This window comes from Sus scrofa, chromosome X (assembly GCF_000003025.6).
Source record: "Sus scrofa isolate TJ Tabasco breed Duroc chromosome X, Sscrofa11.1, whole genome shotgun sequence".
Lineage (NCBI taxonomy): Eukaryota > Metazoa > Chordata > Mammalia > Artiodactyla > Suidae > Sus > Sus scrofa.
Window position 1 is genome coordinate 114,257,694 of NC_010461.5, and position 14,237 is coordinate 114,271,930.

At 39.8% G+C, this 14,237-nt stretch overlaps 1 protein-coding gene across 13 annotated transcripts in view; it reads right to left on the reverse strand.

The window, feature by feature from the left end:
• The window catches only part of MCF2 (MCF.2 cell line derived transforming sequence), a 98,025-nt gene continuing 84,176 nt past the window's right edge, over positions 389–14,237 (reverse strand). For 4 of the 13 annotated variants that reach the window (XM_013986464.2, XM_013986462.2, XM_021080107.1 and 1 more), the window contains 5 exons: positions 12,507–12,631; positions 10,465–10,577; positions 7,181–7,293; positions 6,160–6,260; positions 389–2,097 (listed from right to left, as the gene is read on the reverse strand). In XM_013986464.2, coding sequence (XP_013841918.2) covers positions 2,057–2,097; positions 6,160–6,260; positions 7,181–7,293; positions 10,465–10,577; positions 12,507–12,631 — 493 coding nt within the window. In that variant the 3' untranslated portion in view covers positions 389–2,056. Of the gene's footprint in view, positions 2,098–6,159; positions 6,261–7,180; positions 7,294–7,339; positions 8,416–10,464; positions 10,578–12,506; positions 12,632–14,237 lie in introns of those variants that run through there. The other 9 variants (XM_021080104.1, XM_021080101.1, XM_021080108.1 and 6 more) reach the window with 5 other exon arrangements.

Genomic DNA, 14,237 nt, shown 5'->3' on the forward strand with positions numbered 1-14,237 from the left:
CTCTGTCATCTCAGAGAACCATGAAACAAGGCTGAAAGTAAACATTGTTTCAGTTTTTGGGGGGTTTTTTGTTTTTACAATTTTCCTAGCATCATTTATTAAACACTCCCTCGTTTCTCCACATGCAATGCCACATCCATCAATACAGCAAATTCCATATCTATGTAGACTGTTCTGGGTCCTCTTTGTTCTATTGTATCTTGTCTATCATTGGCATAATTCTCTTGGTGTTACTTATTACAACTTCATGACACATCTGAAGGTAAACATTTAACTCAAAATACTTATGGGTATCTTATGGGTCTTTAGGGTATCACTTTTAAAAATCAGAGGAAAGGAGTTTTCAATATATAATGGATACTAACTCAAAAGAATATATGAATGAGTATAAGGTTGGATTTTTTAATGTGGAATTAATGCAAGTACATTTACATTTGAAGTACATTTATAATGTAATTAAAATTTGAAGACTTAAAGGGAAATTGCTGCTGTTTCATAGTAACACACATTTATAAGCGCAATAAAATCAACAGTGCGATTACATATACAAATACATGTACACATATGGCATTCATTGTACAGTGATTAAAACACTAAAAGACTACACTGTATGTGTGACTCTATAGAACTCAGTATTGTCTTCAATGATTAAAATCCCTACTTTAATACTATGAAATCAAAATGTTTTGCGCAGAGGGGCCTCGTTATTCAAAAATTTTATCTTCTAATTCTGTCTTCTAGCCACAGGATCGGCACACAAAACAAATGTATTTTAATATCATTTTGTTGTTATTATTGCAGAAGCACTAATTAAGTGAAATATCAAACATATGGAGATTTTCATGAGTTAGTTATAAATCAACCGTCACAAATTCCAGCAATTGGACATTAGAAGATTTATAATTTACAGGTACCTTTGAATAAAATACAGTTGGTTTGTCATACAAATTGTTACATCAAATGATACCACTGAAATAAACTATGATCTTTACATGATACACAAACCTACTGAAAAACAAATAATTTATGTATTATATAGTTCTTGTGTTGTTTATTTAAAACCAATCATCAAAAACCATACGCCTAAGAGGGCAACTTGATAGTAAAACTCACGATCCACGATTCAGAAGGCAGCAATTTCAAACCATTGTCTTCGGTGGCCCATAACATAAAACACTCCAAGCCTAAGTTCAACACTGCATGCAACAACTGGGCCTGTGCTTTAAAACAAGTGATCACACTGTTTACATATTTAAAAGAGGGACATCTACACATGTTTTATCAAAGAAAAACTGTAGGAAGAAACACAATATAACTTAAGAAAACCTGCACTAGTATAGATTTTTCTAGAAAAGTCGAAAGCAAGTAAAGACACTGGAAAGCAGAGCTGTGTTACAGGACCACCTCTTGTGCAAATATGACTATTTAACTTAAAGCTGTGATTATGTAAATTTCAATGCATAAAATGTAAACTTCAACACATCCTAACTGCAGGATTTTTAGTTTTGGATCTTTTTAGAACCATCAAGACAGCTCTGACACCCCTAAATACCAGTCAAAGTGCAAAAGAGGTCCTTCAGAACATATCCCTTTGGTAGATCATAGTCACGTAGAGAAAAGAATTAAATAATAAAATAAACTATCAATTACCAAAGAGGTTTAAAATCTCTGACGATCTTTCTACTCTCTTTGGAGTTTTGTTTTGTTTACCCTCCCCCCAATTACAGGTAAAGCTTTTTGCCTGTAAATGTTCAGAATAATAGATTTCTGGTTTTTAGATGAAATCTGAAGGCATGCCATGAAAAACCCTACTTGGAAACAAAATAACATTGCATTTTTCACCTGGGGGGATGCAAGGTGTGAAGATGGCTTCTTGCAAGAAGGAGACAAACTGAATGACAAAGTCCACCTTGGGCCTGAGGAAATTCTGCGAATGTCAAGGGCAGCACAGGATCCTCCTGACTCTTGTGCTGTTTATCTGCAACACTTTTAAGAACTATAATCGAGTGCACGTCTCCAAAGGAAATCTAATTTTTTAAAGTCTACCCATTCTCCTTTAATTCCAGGGGAATTTCCTTGTGTGACTCAGAGCAGCATCTACAAAAAATACGGAAAAATGATGTTAATACTCAAGTGACTTTTAAGGCCAAAAATGTCTGTGCTATGACCTCTAACACGAAATGTGAGGCAGTAAAGAGCTTACTATACATTTGGTAACATACATACAATTTGGAAAAAAATCACATTACTCTTTTTATTTCCTACCATCAGTACGCTTTCTCAATATTCTTTTCTTTTTTGCAATGCCATTGGCAGAGTTAAATGTCATGTGTTGATACATCATCAGCATCTAAAGCATTTATTACCCTCTTAGTGTGCCATGCTACTAGATAAGGTGACAAAGTCCCATAGAGCCCTGTGCCTAGAAAGTTCTGACTTCAGATGTTTTTAAAATATACATTACTTTCAAATAACATGTATTTATGACGTGTTGAATTGACAATACTCATTGAGTTTGGTTGAAAGCTCTAACATCAGGTAGTCTTGATTGAGATTTAGCCTCATATTACCTTGCATTGAGCAAAATAGGACATTGTGGCCTACAAAAATATACTGTCCTGTGTGTCAATTAATGGATTAATTAGGAAATGAATATTGACCCCATATACAACTGTCAACAGCATTTAGGTTTCAAAATATATGTTAGAGTCTCTTTACTGCCTGAAAAATAAGCACAGGCCCAAAGCAGATTTAAATTGTTTTTGCCATGTACTTTTTCAAAGGGTGGTAATATGCCTTAAATCTACTGTGATTAGTTACAGTAATGGAATCATTTCAAATTAAAACTAATCAAATATGTAATTTTACATGTCCTGCATTACAGTTAGCTAAAATTGAATGTAATTAACTTTGTCCTGAATTAAGTATGAGGACATCTGGCTCTATATTTAAAATGATGATGGTAAAAATTATGGAAAATCTACTGAGTGTTCGTAACATTGAATACAAATGCTAATATTGTATGGAAATTAGACGAATGCACTTGGTGTTCTCGATTTTGAATTTTGGAGACCTAAGCATAAGAAAGGCCATTATTTTCTACTATATACAGTGCACTGTTATTTCATGGACTTACTGGTTTTTTTTTTTTAAATGCCTCATTAAAAAAAGATGTATACGTGTTAAACAGCTCTTTGAGCATGTATTTTAAGTGACTTGTGTTTCTTTTCCCTGTTTCTTTCTCATTAACCATTTAAGTGAGCATAAACATTTGGCAGAAAGCTGGCCATATTTATTTTCAAATGGAACTCTTTAATGTGTTAAGATGAAACAGTTAATCGGGGGGGGGTAATGATTCATTACAATTATTTGGCTTTTCAAAGTGTTCAAAATGTTACTGCTTTAGATTTTACCTTACCCTAACATGTATACATATTTTTTTTCTTTTTTGCCCGCCCTGTGGCATATGGAATTCCCAGGCCAGGGATCAGATCCACACCACCGTTGTGACCTTTGCCGCAGCAACAGCAACACCAGATGCCTTAACCCACTGTGCCGGGCGGGAGATTGAACTTGAGTCCTGGCACTACAGAGACACTGCAGATCCTGTTGGGCCACAGTGGGAACTCCTGGGTCTATTTCTGAAATCTCTGTTTTCCTATACTTATGACCAGTACCACCCTGCATCCATCACTGTAGCCTGTTAGTAGGTCTTGAAATCAGGAATGTAAATCCCCAAGATTTTTGAGATTCTTTTGGTCTTTTTTTTTGCCTTCCATATACATTTTAGAATAGGCTTGTTTTTATTTTTTTTCCCCCAAAAGGAGCTGCTGAGATTTTGATTGCATTAACTCTATAGGTCAGTCTGGGGACAATGGATTTCTTTCCAATGAGATTTCCAATGCCTCAACATGGTACATCTCTCCTTTTTGTAGGTCATCATAAATACATCTCAGCGATTATCTGTGGTTGTCAGTAATAGAAGCCTTAGGCATCTGTTGTTAGGTTTATTCCTATTTATTTTATGTTTTATATTACTAATGTAAATGGTATTTTTCTTTCATTTTTTCTAGTTCTTTGTTGCTAGGATATAGAATTACAATTTACTTTTGTATAATGTCTTTGTACACCATGGCCTTATTAAATTCACTTATTACTTCTTGTAGAGTCTTTCTGTGTATAGATTCCCAAAGGTTTTACATGTACACACGATCTGCCAAGCATGACGGTGTTGTCCCTTTGCTTATCTTTTTGTTTCTTGTCTATCTTGCGCTATGGCATTGGCTGGGACTTCCAATATAACGTTAAAGACAAGTGTTGAGAATGCGTACTCTTGGGGGGAAAAGCTTCCAATATCTCACCATCAAGTGTGGTTAACTGTGGTTTTTCGCAAGCACACCTTACCAGACTGAGGAACTTCCCTCTATTCCTAGTTTGGTGAGAGTTGTTATCATGCATGAGTATGGAGTTTTGTCAAGTGCTTTTATGCATCTACTGAAATGATTACATAATTTCCCCCTTCATTATGTTAATATGGCATATTACACTGATCTTGAAGTGTGTGAGACAAGTATTTAATTTAAAGGTATACATTTCATTACATTTCTCTCCCTCTTGAGCTGCATCCCCAGTTTTTGAGAGTTGGCATTTCATTTTCATCCAATTCGAAATAATTATAATTTCTCTTGTGCTTTCTTCTTTGTCCCGTGTGTTGTTTATATGTGTATCATTTAATCCCCAAATACTTAGGGATTATCAATATCTAACAGAATTTCTTTTGAGGCTTTATATGATGCCTATTTCCTGAATTTTACTGAGACTTACTTTGTGACCCAGCATATTACCTATCTTGGCAAATGTTCCATGTATACATAAAAAAATAATGGCATATTCTGCAGTTGTTGGGTGTAGATTTTGAATAAATGCCAATTAGTTCAGGTTGTTGGTCTATCAGACACTTCTGATTACTAATTACATAATTTGGTAATTCAATAATTACCCAAAAAAAACTTTTACTTCCTTTTTCTTTAAATTCTTTTTTATTTTTGGCTGAGGAAGTTCCCTGGCCAGGGATCAAACCTGCACCACAGCAGTGACCCTAGCCTCAGCACTAACAACGCCAGATCCCTAATTCGCTGAACTACCAGGGAACTCCTCAAAAAACTGTGCCATAGGTCACAGCTGCAGCTCGGATTCAATCTCTGGCCCAGGAACTTCCATATCCCATGGGTGCAGGGGAAAAAAGGTGACACAGGTGTAAAGAGCCCCCAAAAAACAAACAAGTGGTCTATTTGGAGGATTCCCATGTGACCCAATATCTGTATTGACTCCTATCACCCTTAGATTTTGTTTAATGTCATAGATGAAATTTGGAACCAAGTAAGTTACTCCTGGCATCTTAGAATCACTTAAACACAGGGTAACATCACCGAGAATTCAAATACAAGTGCAAAACTAGGAATTCAAAGGCTATATGTACATATAATAGTAATAATAATAATCTTATTTACAAACAAATCTGATGGGTTTTTTGCTGCCTTTTTATAGATAGCTCAGTATCACAGGTGAAAAAATTATGAGGACTGATTTGCATACAGAAATTTCATGTACTAATGGTTGGTTAATAGAAAGAAACATTTCCATTGCTTCATAATAACTTCACACATTAAGTCCTGGGCACAGACACAGGGTGTGGGTGTGTATAGGTGTGTGTGTGTGTGTGTGTGTGTGTGCACGTGCGCGCGCACGCGTGTCCATGTGCACACGTGTAGCAGAAATCTACCATAAGGAAATAACCTGCTCTTAGAACCGAGTAAAAAACACACTGGTGAAGCATTCTTGGCACAGTAAGGCTGATTCCTTAAATGCATATCATCAATATTTAGTTCTGAAGGATCTCTTACAAGACACCGGTGTAGTATATGAAACTTTCTCTCAAACCTATCGTCCTTGTAGGGAAAAGTTTATCATGTTTAAGTCATCTTTATTCATTAATTTAAAACTATTAAAGGAAAAAATTAAATTTCAGCTAACAGAACATGCTTGCAGCTCTATTTCTAAGTGCAGAGAGGCTCTTACCCTATGCCAATTACATATTCGGGGGAGCTTTAAAATTTTTAGTCTTGAAACAAATAGCATAGAGTCAAGTTCATATTATACCTGTAACTCTGGCATTCCGAAACCTATAGTCACCGATTAAAATCTGCAAACTGTTCCCTGGAATCAGACCTTCTTTTCTTCTGTTTAGATTTTTCACCAACCTAAACAATAAATGAATTAGTAGCCAATAAGAGTAATATAAGGTAATAAAATTAACACATACATTGCACTGAAGCTCAACTTTCCACAAAACTACTGCACATATTCAAAGACCTTCATGACAACTGTGCTTGAGTCCTTTGAGTAACCTACAAAGGACTTAGATCACTAGCAAAAACGGTTATTAACTTAATGATCCATCACGAATTTCACCCTCATGTGTACACTCTTGCACCATTAGGGTCCGAGTACACAAGTCAATATAGCACTTCAGTTAAAGTTACTGACACAATGAAGGCAAAATTATTTCATAGAAAATGTCCAAAAGATTTATGCACGTTTCATTCCGTCCTCTTTCAAACAATACCTCCTTCCTGCTTCGGGTTCTCTATCATTAAAAAAGTCTATCTGGCAGAAGCATCTTTGCAATTGGTGCGGTATGAAGTCAAATCCATAGGGAGAGAACGGTAAGACTAAAAAATCGGGATTTGAACAGCTAGAGGAAAGTGTGGCTATGCCGTAAAGTACCAAACGCGACCCATATGAATGCATAGTGGGCATTCATTAAACATGTGATGAGCTAATGAATGATTTAAATGGCCAAATGTATTGTGATCTGTAGCCATTACTGAGCCAGATGTATCTATCAGCTGAGACATCTGAGCCAAAAGGAAACCACACGAGAGCATGCAGACTGAGAGCATTTCATTCTTTCAAAGCATTTTTCACTCACCAAAGGTTAACATTCCTTTCAGTGAGCTATATAGGCATGGCTGAAGCAATGAAAATGAAACACTGATAAGAAATGTGATATTTCTGCTTCTTGAGACTGTATAACAAAGATACAAGTAAAGCAGAACATTTGATTAGATATCCATGGGCCCCAGGCGGAGGTCAACCCAGTCATGGAGAATGCACCTACCATTGACCTTCAGCATCCTCATGGAGAAGCTGAATGACATCTCCATGTCTAATCAGGAGGTCTTCCGAGCCTCTCTTCCTGCAATCTGCTAGGGCTTTATATGTGCCTGGAGACTGTAAGGTTGTTTTGAAAAATTCCATTACAAATTTGAATGCAAAACTACTGGCGTAACTGCATGCTCTGTGACAGAGAGAATCCACTCTACTTCAACGGTAAATGGGGTTAGCTGCAGCAGCTTTGCAGGAACAAACAAACACAGAGCAGTTTGGGATGGGGAGAAAAAGCAGAACATGTGTTTATTTAACCCGAAGAAGTCATTTTTATTTGCAAAAAGAAAATGACAGCAGGAACTATAGCGAAAATAACAGAGCACACGTCATTTAAGTTACATGAATAATAAGCAGAAATCCAGAAGAAAACCAAGCATGAAAATAAACTTTCAACACTGTTATTTTGTAAACTACTCTCATAAAAAAATCATCTCGGCACATAAAAAAGGCAATGGCCCTGAACAAAGATTTACTAATGCCTCCCCCCACCCACCCAAAGGATTTCTGGACTTTGCAACATTTTGCACAGGTAAAAATAATGGGCAGAAAAGCTCTTAGTCCAAAAAAAAAGCATATTAAACCATTACGTTGTGCTTTACTTGGCCTTAATCTTTTTGCAGCTATAATTTTAACTTGATTCATTAATAAGCCAAATAAACCAAAGTGCACTGATTGCATTTGGTTACAACGCAGACAGAGAAGAAATAACAACCTTCAAGTCCAAATGTATTCTGTGGTGAGGATTTTTCCAGCACGGTGTCTTACACATTGAATGGAGGATTTTGAAAAAGAGGGGTACCGCACTTAAAACGTCTTTTAAAATAAAAGGAAAGAAAGAATTATGCGGTGCCGATTCTTTGCACGTCCAAAGGAATTAACCCGTAAACATTATCGACATCACTGGGCTTGGACATCCTCTGAGCAGTATCTTTATCAAATGGGCCCTGGAGCAGGCATTTAACACAGCAGCTTCATTAAAATAGGACAGCCCCCTGTGACGCGGGCCTCCGCGAGGGAAGCAGCACCCATCATTTCTTGGCTTTGACTTGATGAAGTGAGGCCCAAAGAGCAGGTCACTCCAACCTGTTTTGCTTTGGGGTTGGGGGGCCCTTTTATTGGGGATATGTGTGGAATGCCTTGGGCTGCCTTTTGGATGTTTTCCTTAGGAGCACAACTCGGGGAATTCTGGGGAGAAGAGAGGAGACGGAAATAGGTTTGTCTACATTCTCACCCCCAAGATTAAAACATCAATCGAGGTGGCGTTGTTTGCTTTATTTTGTGACACCATAGCTGGAAAAACACCTACAGAAGACTTAGTTCTCAACAACCCCGTCTCAGAGCATCCCTTACGACCCCTCCCATCCTCAGATAACGTTACTTAAGGAAATGGAAGGTCTTGTTTTATTAGTAGTCTAAATCAGTGATGCTCCAAGTTTGGGACACGGAGCTTTGGGAGTGCCAGGATCTGCAGGCGTCACACCTACATTATTTGCCCTTTTCAGTCTCATCTTCACACAAGGCCACAGAGGAGTTTCCAAGAGACCGCTTAAGGTGTGCCAGCACAACAGATTGAATGCAAACGCAGAGATGGGAATCCGGCGGTCTTTTCTAAAGCCGGATGTCAAAGAGATTTGCAAAGATATTTCAAATGCCACTCTTCTCACTAAATTTTTTGTTTGCTTGTTTTGTTTTCAAAATGTATCTTCATTAAAAAGTTTGAGCACTGCTGGTCTAGACAACTAACTCTGGACAAATCTCTTACCAGCTCTGAGCCTCAGTCTCCTCGTCTGTTAACTGGAGGTAACAAAGCGTGCTCTCTCTCTCGCTAGGATTATGAATATTAAATGCAAAATCATTGTGTCAACTGTAAATTACCAGACGAATATGAGTTACAGCCTCTATTAGTGGAAAGAACACTGTTACTTTTTTTAATAGACAGCATTAGAGCCTTGGAGTTCCCATCGTGGCACAGTGGTTAACGAATCCGACTAGGAACCAGGAGGTTGCGGTTCGGTCCCTGCCCTTGCTCAGTGGGTTAACGATCCGGCGTTGCCGTGAGCTGTGGTGTAGGTTGCAGACGCGGCTCGGATCCCACGTTGCTGTGGCTCTGGCGTAGGCCGGTGGCTACAGCTCCGATTCAACCCCTAGCCTGGGAATCTCCATATGCCATGGGAGCGGCCCTCAAAAAGGCAAAAAGACAAAAAAAAAAGAGCATTAGAGCCTTGATGGTCCATCGCTCTGGGATCATCCATGCCATTACTCCCTGACCATGCCATTAGAACAGCCAAACTGAATTTTTTCCTCTGAAGGACACCAAGGAGCAGTGCATTACACAGCATCATTCCCACCCTCCATGCCGGTGGCTTTAGAAAACTGGAGATTTCTCCGAAACAGTCCTAACTCCCCTGTAATAATCCACTAGGACCCTAACAAGACTGCAAACTAGTTCTTCTATAAAACACTTTCACCCTAAAACCACCTTTACTTTTAAGGGGTGCCCCCTTGCTCTAGTATGCTGAGATCTATAGCATTAGCATGTTTTTTTGTTTTTGTTTTTGTTTTTGCCAGCCCGCTAAAATATAACCCCCAGAGGTTATTAAATATTTTCATTCATGTACTTATTTTTATGGCCACACCTGCAGCATATGGAAGTTCCCGGGCCAGGGATTGAATGCAAGCCACAGCTTTGACGAAGGCAGTGCACCGGGCCAGGGATTGAACCTGCACCTTGGCAGCGACCCAAGCCACTGCAGTCAGATTCAGATGCTTAACCCAGTGTGCCACGACGGGAAGCCCCAAATCGTTTTCCATGTGTAATGTCTACTTTGTATATTTTCTAATCTGGAATCTAAACTGATTTCCAAGTCTATCTGGCCCTCCTTTGTGCTCGGATTTTATGTCACATGCCTAGATCAAAAAAAAAAAAAAAAAAAAAAAAAAAAGAATGGTTAAGCTCGATGAAGGAGAAAACTGGCCTCTAGAGAGAGATGTGGCATACCTGACCATCTCAGCCAATTCAGTGGGAACTCCACACACAGCTCAAACAATTTCTACTTACAGAGGGCAGTGCTTTCTGAATGTTCATAGTAAGACTCGTTTTAGATCTGCTGGCCACCGAACACATCTGATGACCTCAAGGATACTGACAAGAGATTGCCCCGCCGTGCCTCATCTATTTTGTCAAGAAAACTGCTTGAAGACATTTTATTTGTTTATCTTAATGTCATTACTAACCATTAGAGGCCTCTCCTCTTCCTCATTGTCATCGTAAGAAGGGTAGAAATAGTGACTTGACCATTCCTCAGGCTCCTCAGAGATCTCTGCAGGTGAAGACATCTCGGTCCAAACTGCAAGGAAAACATGGAGGGGAGGCAGCTCCTTAATAGCACCGGTCCCCCGCAAGGAGCCAAGTAAAACGAACCGCAATCATCAAGGCTACAGCTTTCCCTGGTCCAGGAAGAGCATCTTTACGACAAAATTTCCAACTAGGTTGTGCTAGTTTCAAATTTCGGATACTTCAGAAAGGGCTTAGAGTAGCCGACACTTCCTTTACTTTTAAGGATGGCTTCATGTTGGGGTTGGTGGGAGCTATTCCAGACAGCAACAAGCTAAATAATATTCCAGACAATATCTACTCCCTCTCGGAGAAAAGCATCTCCTCCCAACATCCCTTCTATGGCAGGTTTACGGGTCCGACTCCAAACAGCACTTACAACATTCTCTCTGGTGATATTAGCCGCCTGGATTTGTCTTATCTCTATTATTAGACAGAGACCACGGGTTATACATTGTCTCATAGGAGCCCACCTGTAAGAGGAGCTTAATTAATAAAATACATGGCACTCATCTGGAGCACCCAAACTAATGTTGGCAGGAAGCAGCGGAATTTCTTCTTGGCCACACTAACTATTCATGTAACCTTGGAACACTCGGGTCAGCTTCCTCTGACTTGGTTTCCTCATCTGTCAAATGAAGACAGAGGTACGAAGCTCTCTCCTGACTGCTCAGGGGGCCACGGTATAGATGACCTGAGGGAAGCGACCTGGAAATGGATAAACGAGGTGAGCAAGGTTGCTCCCTGCTTCTCCTCAGCTAGCGGAGGAGTCTTCCAGATTAAGGAGCATCATATTTAAGCAGCGAGAATCAGGCACTCCATTAGGCACTTCTTCAGGGAAGTCGATGATGCTGATCTCAGAGCTGTGGAGGTGACTCTCCCGAGTGCTTCTCAAACACCTCTACTCCCCTGTTATCACACTACTGCATTTAATTTTCACTGTTTATTGAATCAGCTTCAGGGAGATGACAGCTGAGCGTATCTCAACCAGCCTCTATGCCCAGAGTATGGCACAGTTCTTGGCACACAGGCTGTTATGTTCATTGAATGAAACAAACTGTCTGAAATCACTTTACATTTAAAAAAAAAAGTATTCTAGTTGATTTACAATGTCATGCCAATTTCTGCTGTACAGCAAAGTGACCCAGTCACATGTATCTATTGACTTTCTTGTATTTTCTTCCATGGTGGTCTATCCCAAGAGACTGGATAGAGTTCCCTGTGCTGTACAGTAGCACCTCACTGCTTATCCATTCTAAATGTCATAGTTTGCAACTACTAATCCAAAACTTCCCGTCCATCCCACTCCCTCGCTTTACATTTTTTTTGGCCACACCCACAGCATGTGAAAGTTCCATGGCCAGGTATCAAACCCTCACCACAGCAGAGATGTGAGCCACAGAAGTGTCAACACCAGATCCCCAACCCACTGAGCCACCAGGAAACTCCTGGAATCACGTTAAATGACCCACTTTGCAAAAGAAAATGCAGTATTCCAGCTGTAAACGATTCTTCTCTATTCATTAAACTTATGGTGAGTAAAGTGTGCACTGCCTGAAGCAGTACATATGTTTTATTCACCTCTGTAGCCTGTGTAGGAGGGACTCCCACACTTGAGCAGGTGCCAGAACGAATCACCTGGAGAACTCGTTACATCACAGCTGGCTGAGTCTCACTCCTAGAGTTTCTGGCTGAGAAGGTCCGGGCGGGAGCCAGAGTGTTTGCCTTCCTGACAAGCTCCCAGGTGATGCCAGTGCTACTGGTCCACGGACCACACTTTGGCGACCTCTGCTCTGCAGTGCCCACCAGAGTATCTGGCATATACCAAGACAGGGAGAGCCTTCTAAAAATGAGTTGACTTTGTTTTCTTCATATGCAGTGAACGGATGGGTGAATTTCCTAAATCAACAGTGGGAGAAAATCTGCAAGCCATGAGTCTTACCTTCAGCACACATACCTGTATTTGCTTCTGCCCGAACGGAGGCAATGGCCTCACCAACCTCCACCATGGCACTGGTATGTTCCAAGTCAGCTTCCTCAGCGCCCATAAAAGCTCCCTGGTGCCTTCTGAAAGAGTAAATATGTAAAAACCAGTCAGCTCTTGTACAGTCTGAGGGTAATAAGAAATTACAAATGGTATTTCTTCCACTGGTACCATGTGTTAAGAACCCAGTCTGAGAATCCATTCAAACAGAGCCAATTTCTCCCCTTATTTAAGTCTGTGTAATAATAGTTCATAACATACAGAAACTTAAGTCTTAGGATCTAAGCCAGCATGGAAAAAAAGATTCCCTTCTGGACCCAGAGCAGGCTGATTGTTTAAAATCCCTGTTACGGGAGTTCCCTGGTGGTCTAGTGGTTAGGATTCAGCACTTTCACCACTGAGGCCTACATTGAATCCCTGGTCTGGGAACTGAGATCTCACATCAAGCTGCTGCACACTGTGGCCACAAAATAAAACCAAATAAAATCCCTGTTGCATATTGTATTATATACTCAAAATGTGCTAGGATGTAAATCCTAAATGTTCTCCCCGCAGACACAAAAAAGGACAAGCATGTGAGATGAGGGATATGTTAATTAGCTTGATTATGGTGATTATTTCACAGTATATATGTATATCAAATCATCATATTGTACTCTTTAAATGTACACAATTTGAATTGTCAATTATAACTCAATACATTGGAAAAAACATAAACAACCAAAAAAATCCCTATTGTTCTATGAATGTTATTGTTTTGTGGCTGTGCTGACAGCATGCAGAAGTTCCGAAGCCAGGGATCAAACCCGTGCCACAGCAGTAATCAGAGCCACAGCAGTTACAACACCAGATCCTTAACCAGCTGAGCCTCCAGGGAACTTTTATTCTATGAACTTTAAACTTTAATAAATGATGATAAAATCTTAATTTGATTAATCCTGTTGAGTTGTATCAGCTACTGTAAAGTCAGTTACTGCATGAAATCTAAAGACTGTGCTTCTAGAATATATGATAAAATACTGAGTATTGTGAACCCTGGAAAATAGACTTCCACTATGGTTTTTAAAATGGTTCTCCTAAAGCCTCAGATGAATCAACATACTTTGCACATGATCTTAGCTGTGACTAAAAGATGATGAGCAACAAAGCGAAAAAGTATTTTTAATAAGTCCTTCCACGATCCTTGCATCACGAAGATGCTACATGGTGAATTTCTGTGCCCAGGCTTTGACTCGGTGTGGGGATTCTCTCTGCAAAGATGCAAATGTTCTATGCTGGAGTTCCCATTGTGGCTCAGTGGGTTAAGAACCCAACTAGGATCCATGAGGATGTGGGTTGGATCCCTGGCCTTGCTCAGTGCGTTAAGGATCAAGCATTACCATGAGCTGTGGTGTAGATCACAGATGTGGCTTAGATCTGGTGTTGCTTGGCTGTGGTGTAGGCCGGCAGCTGCAGATCTGATTCGACCCCTAGCCTGGGAACTTACATACACCACAGGAGCGGCCCTAAAAAGGAAAAACAACAACAGAAACAACCAAACAAAATGCTCTACACAAACTCCACATTTTAGGATTCCTAGAGGCAGAATACAGATCTCTAAACCAGCAGCACTGCTGTCATTCAGCCTTTGTGGTTGTGGCCAGGAACAGTCCCCTCCTTCCCCCAGGAGCCACATCTCCTCTCTAACTA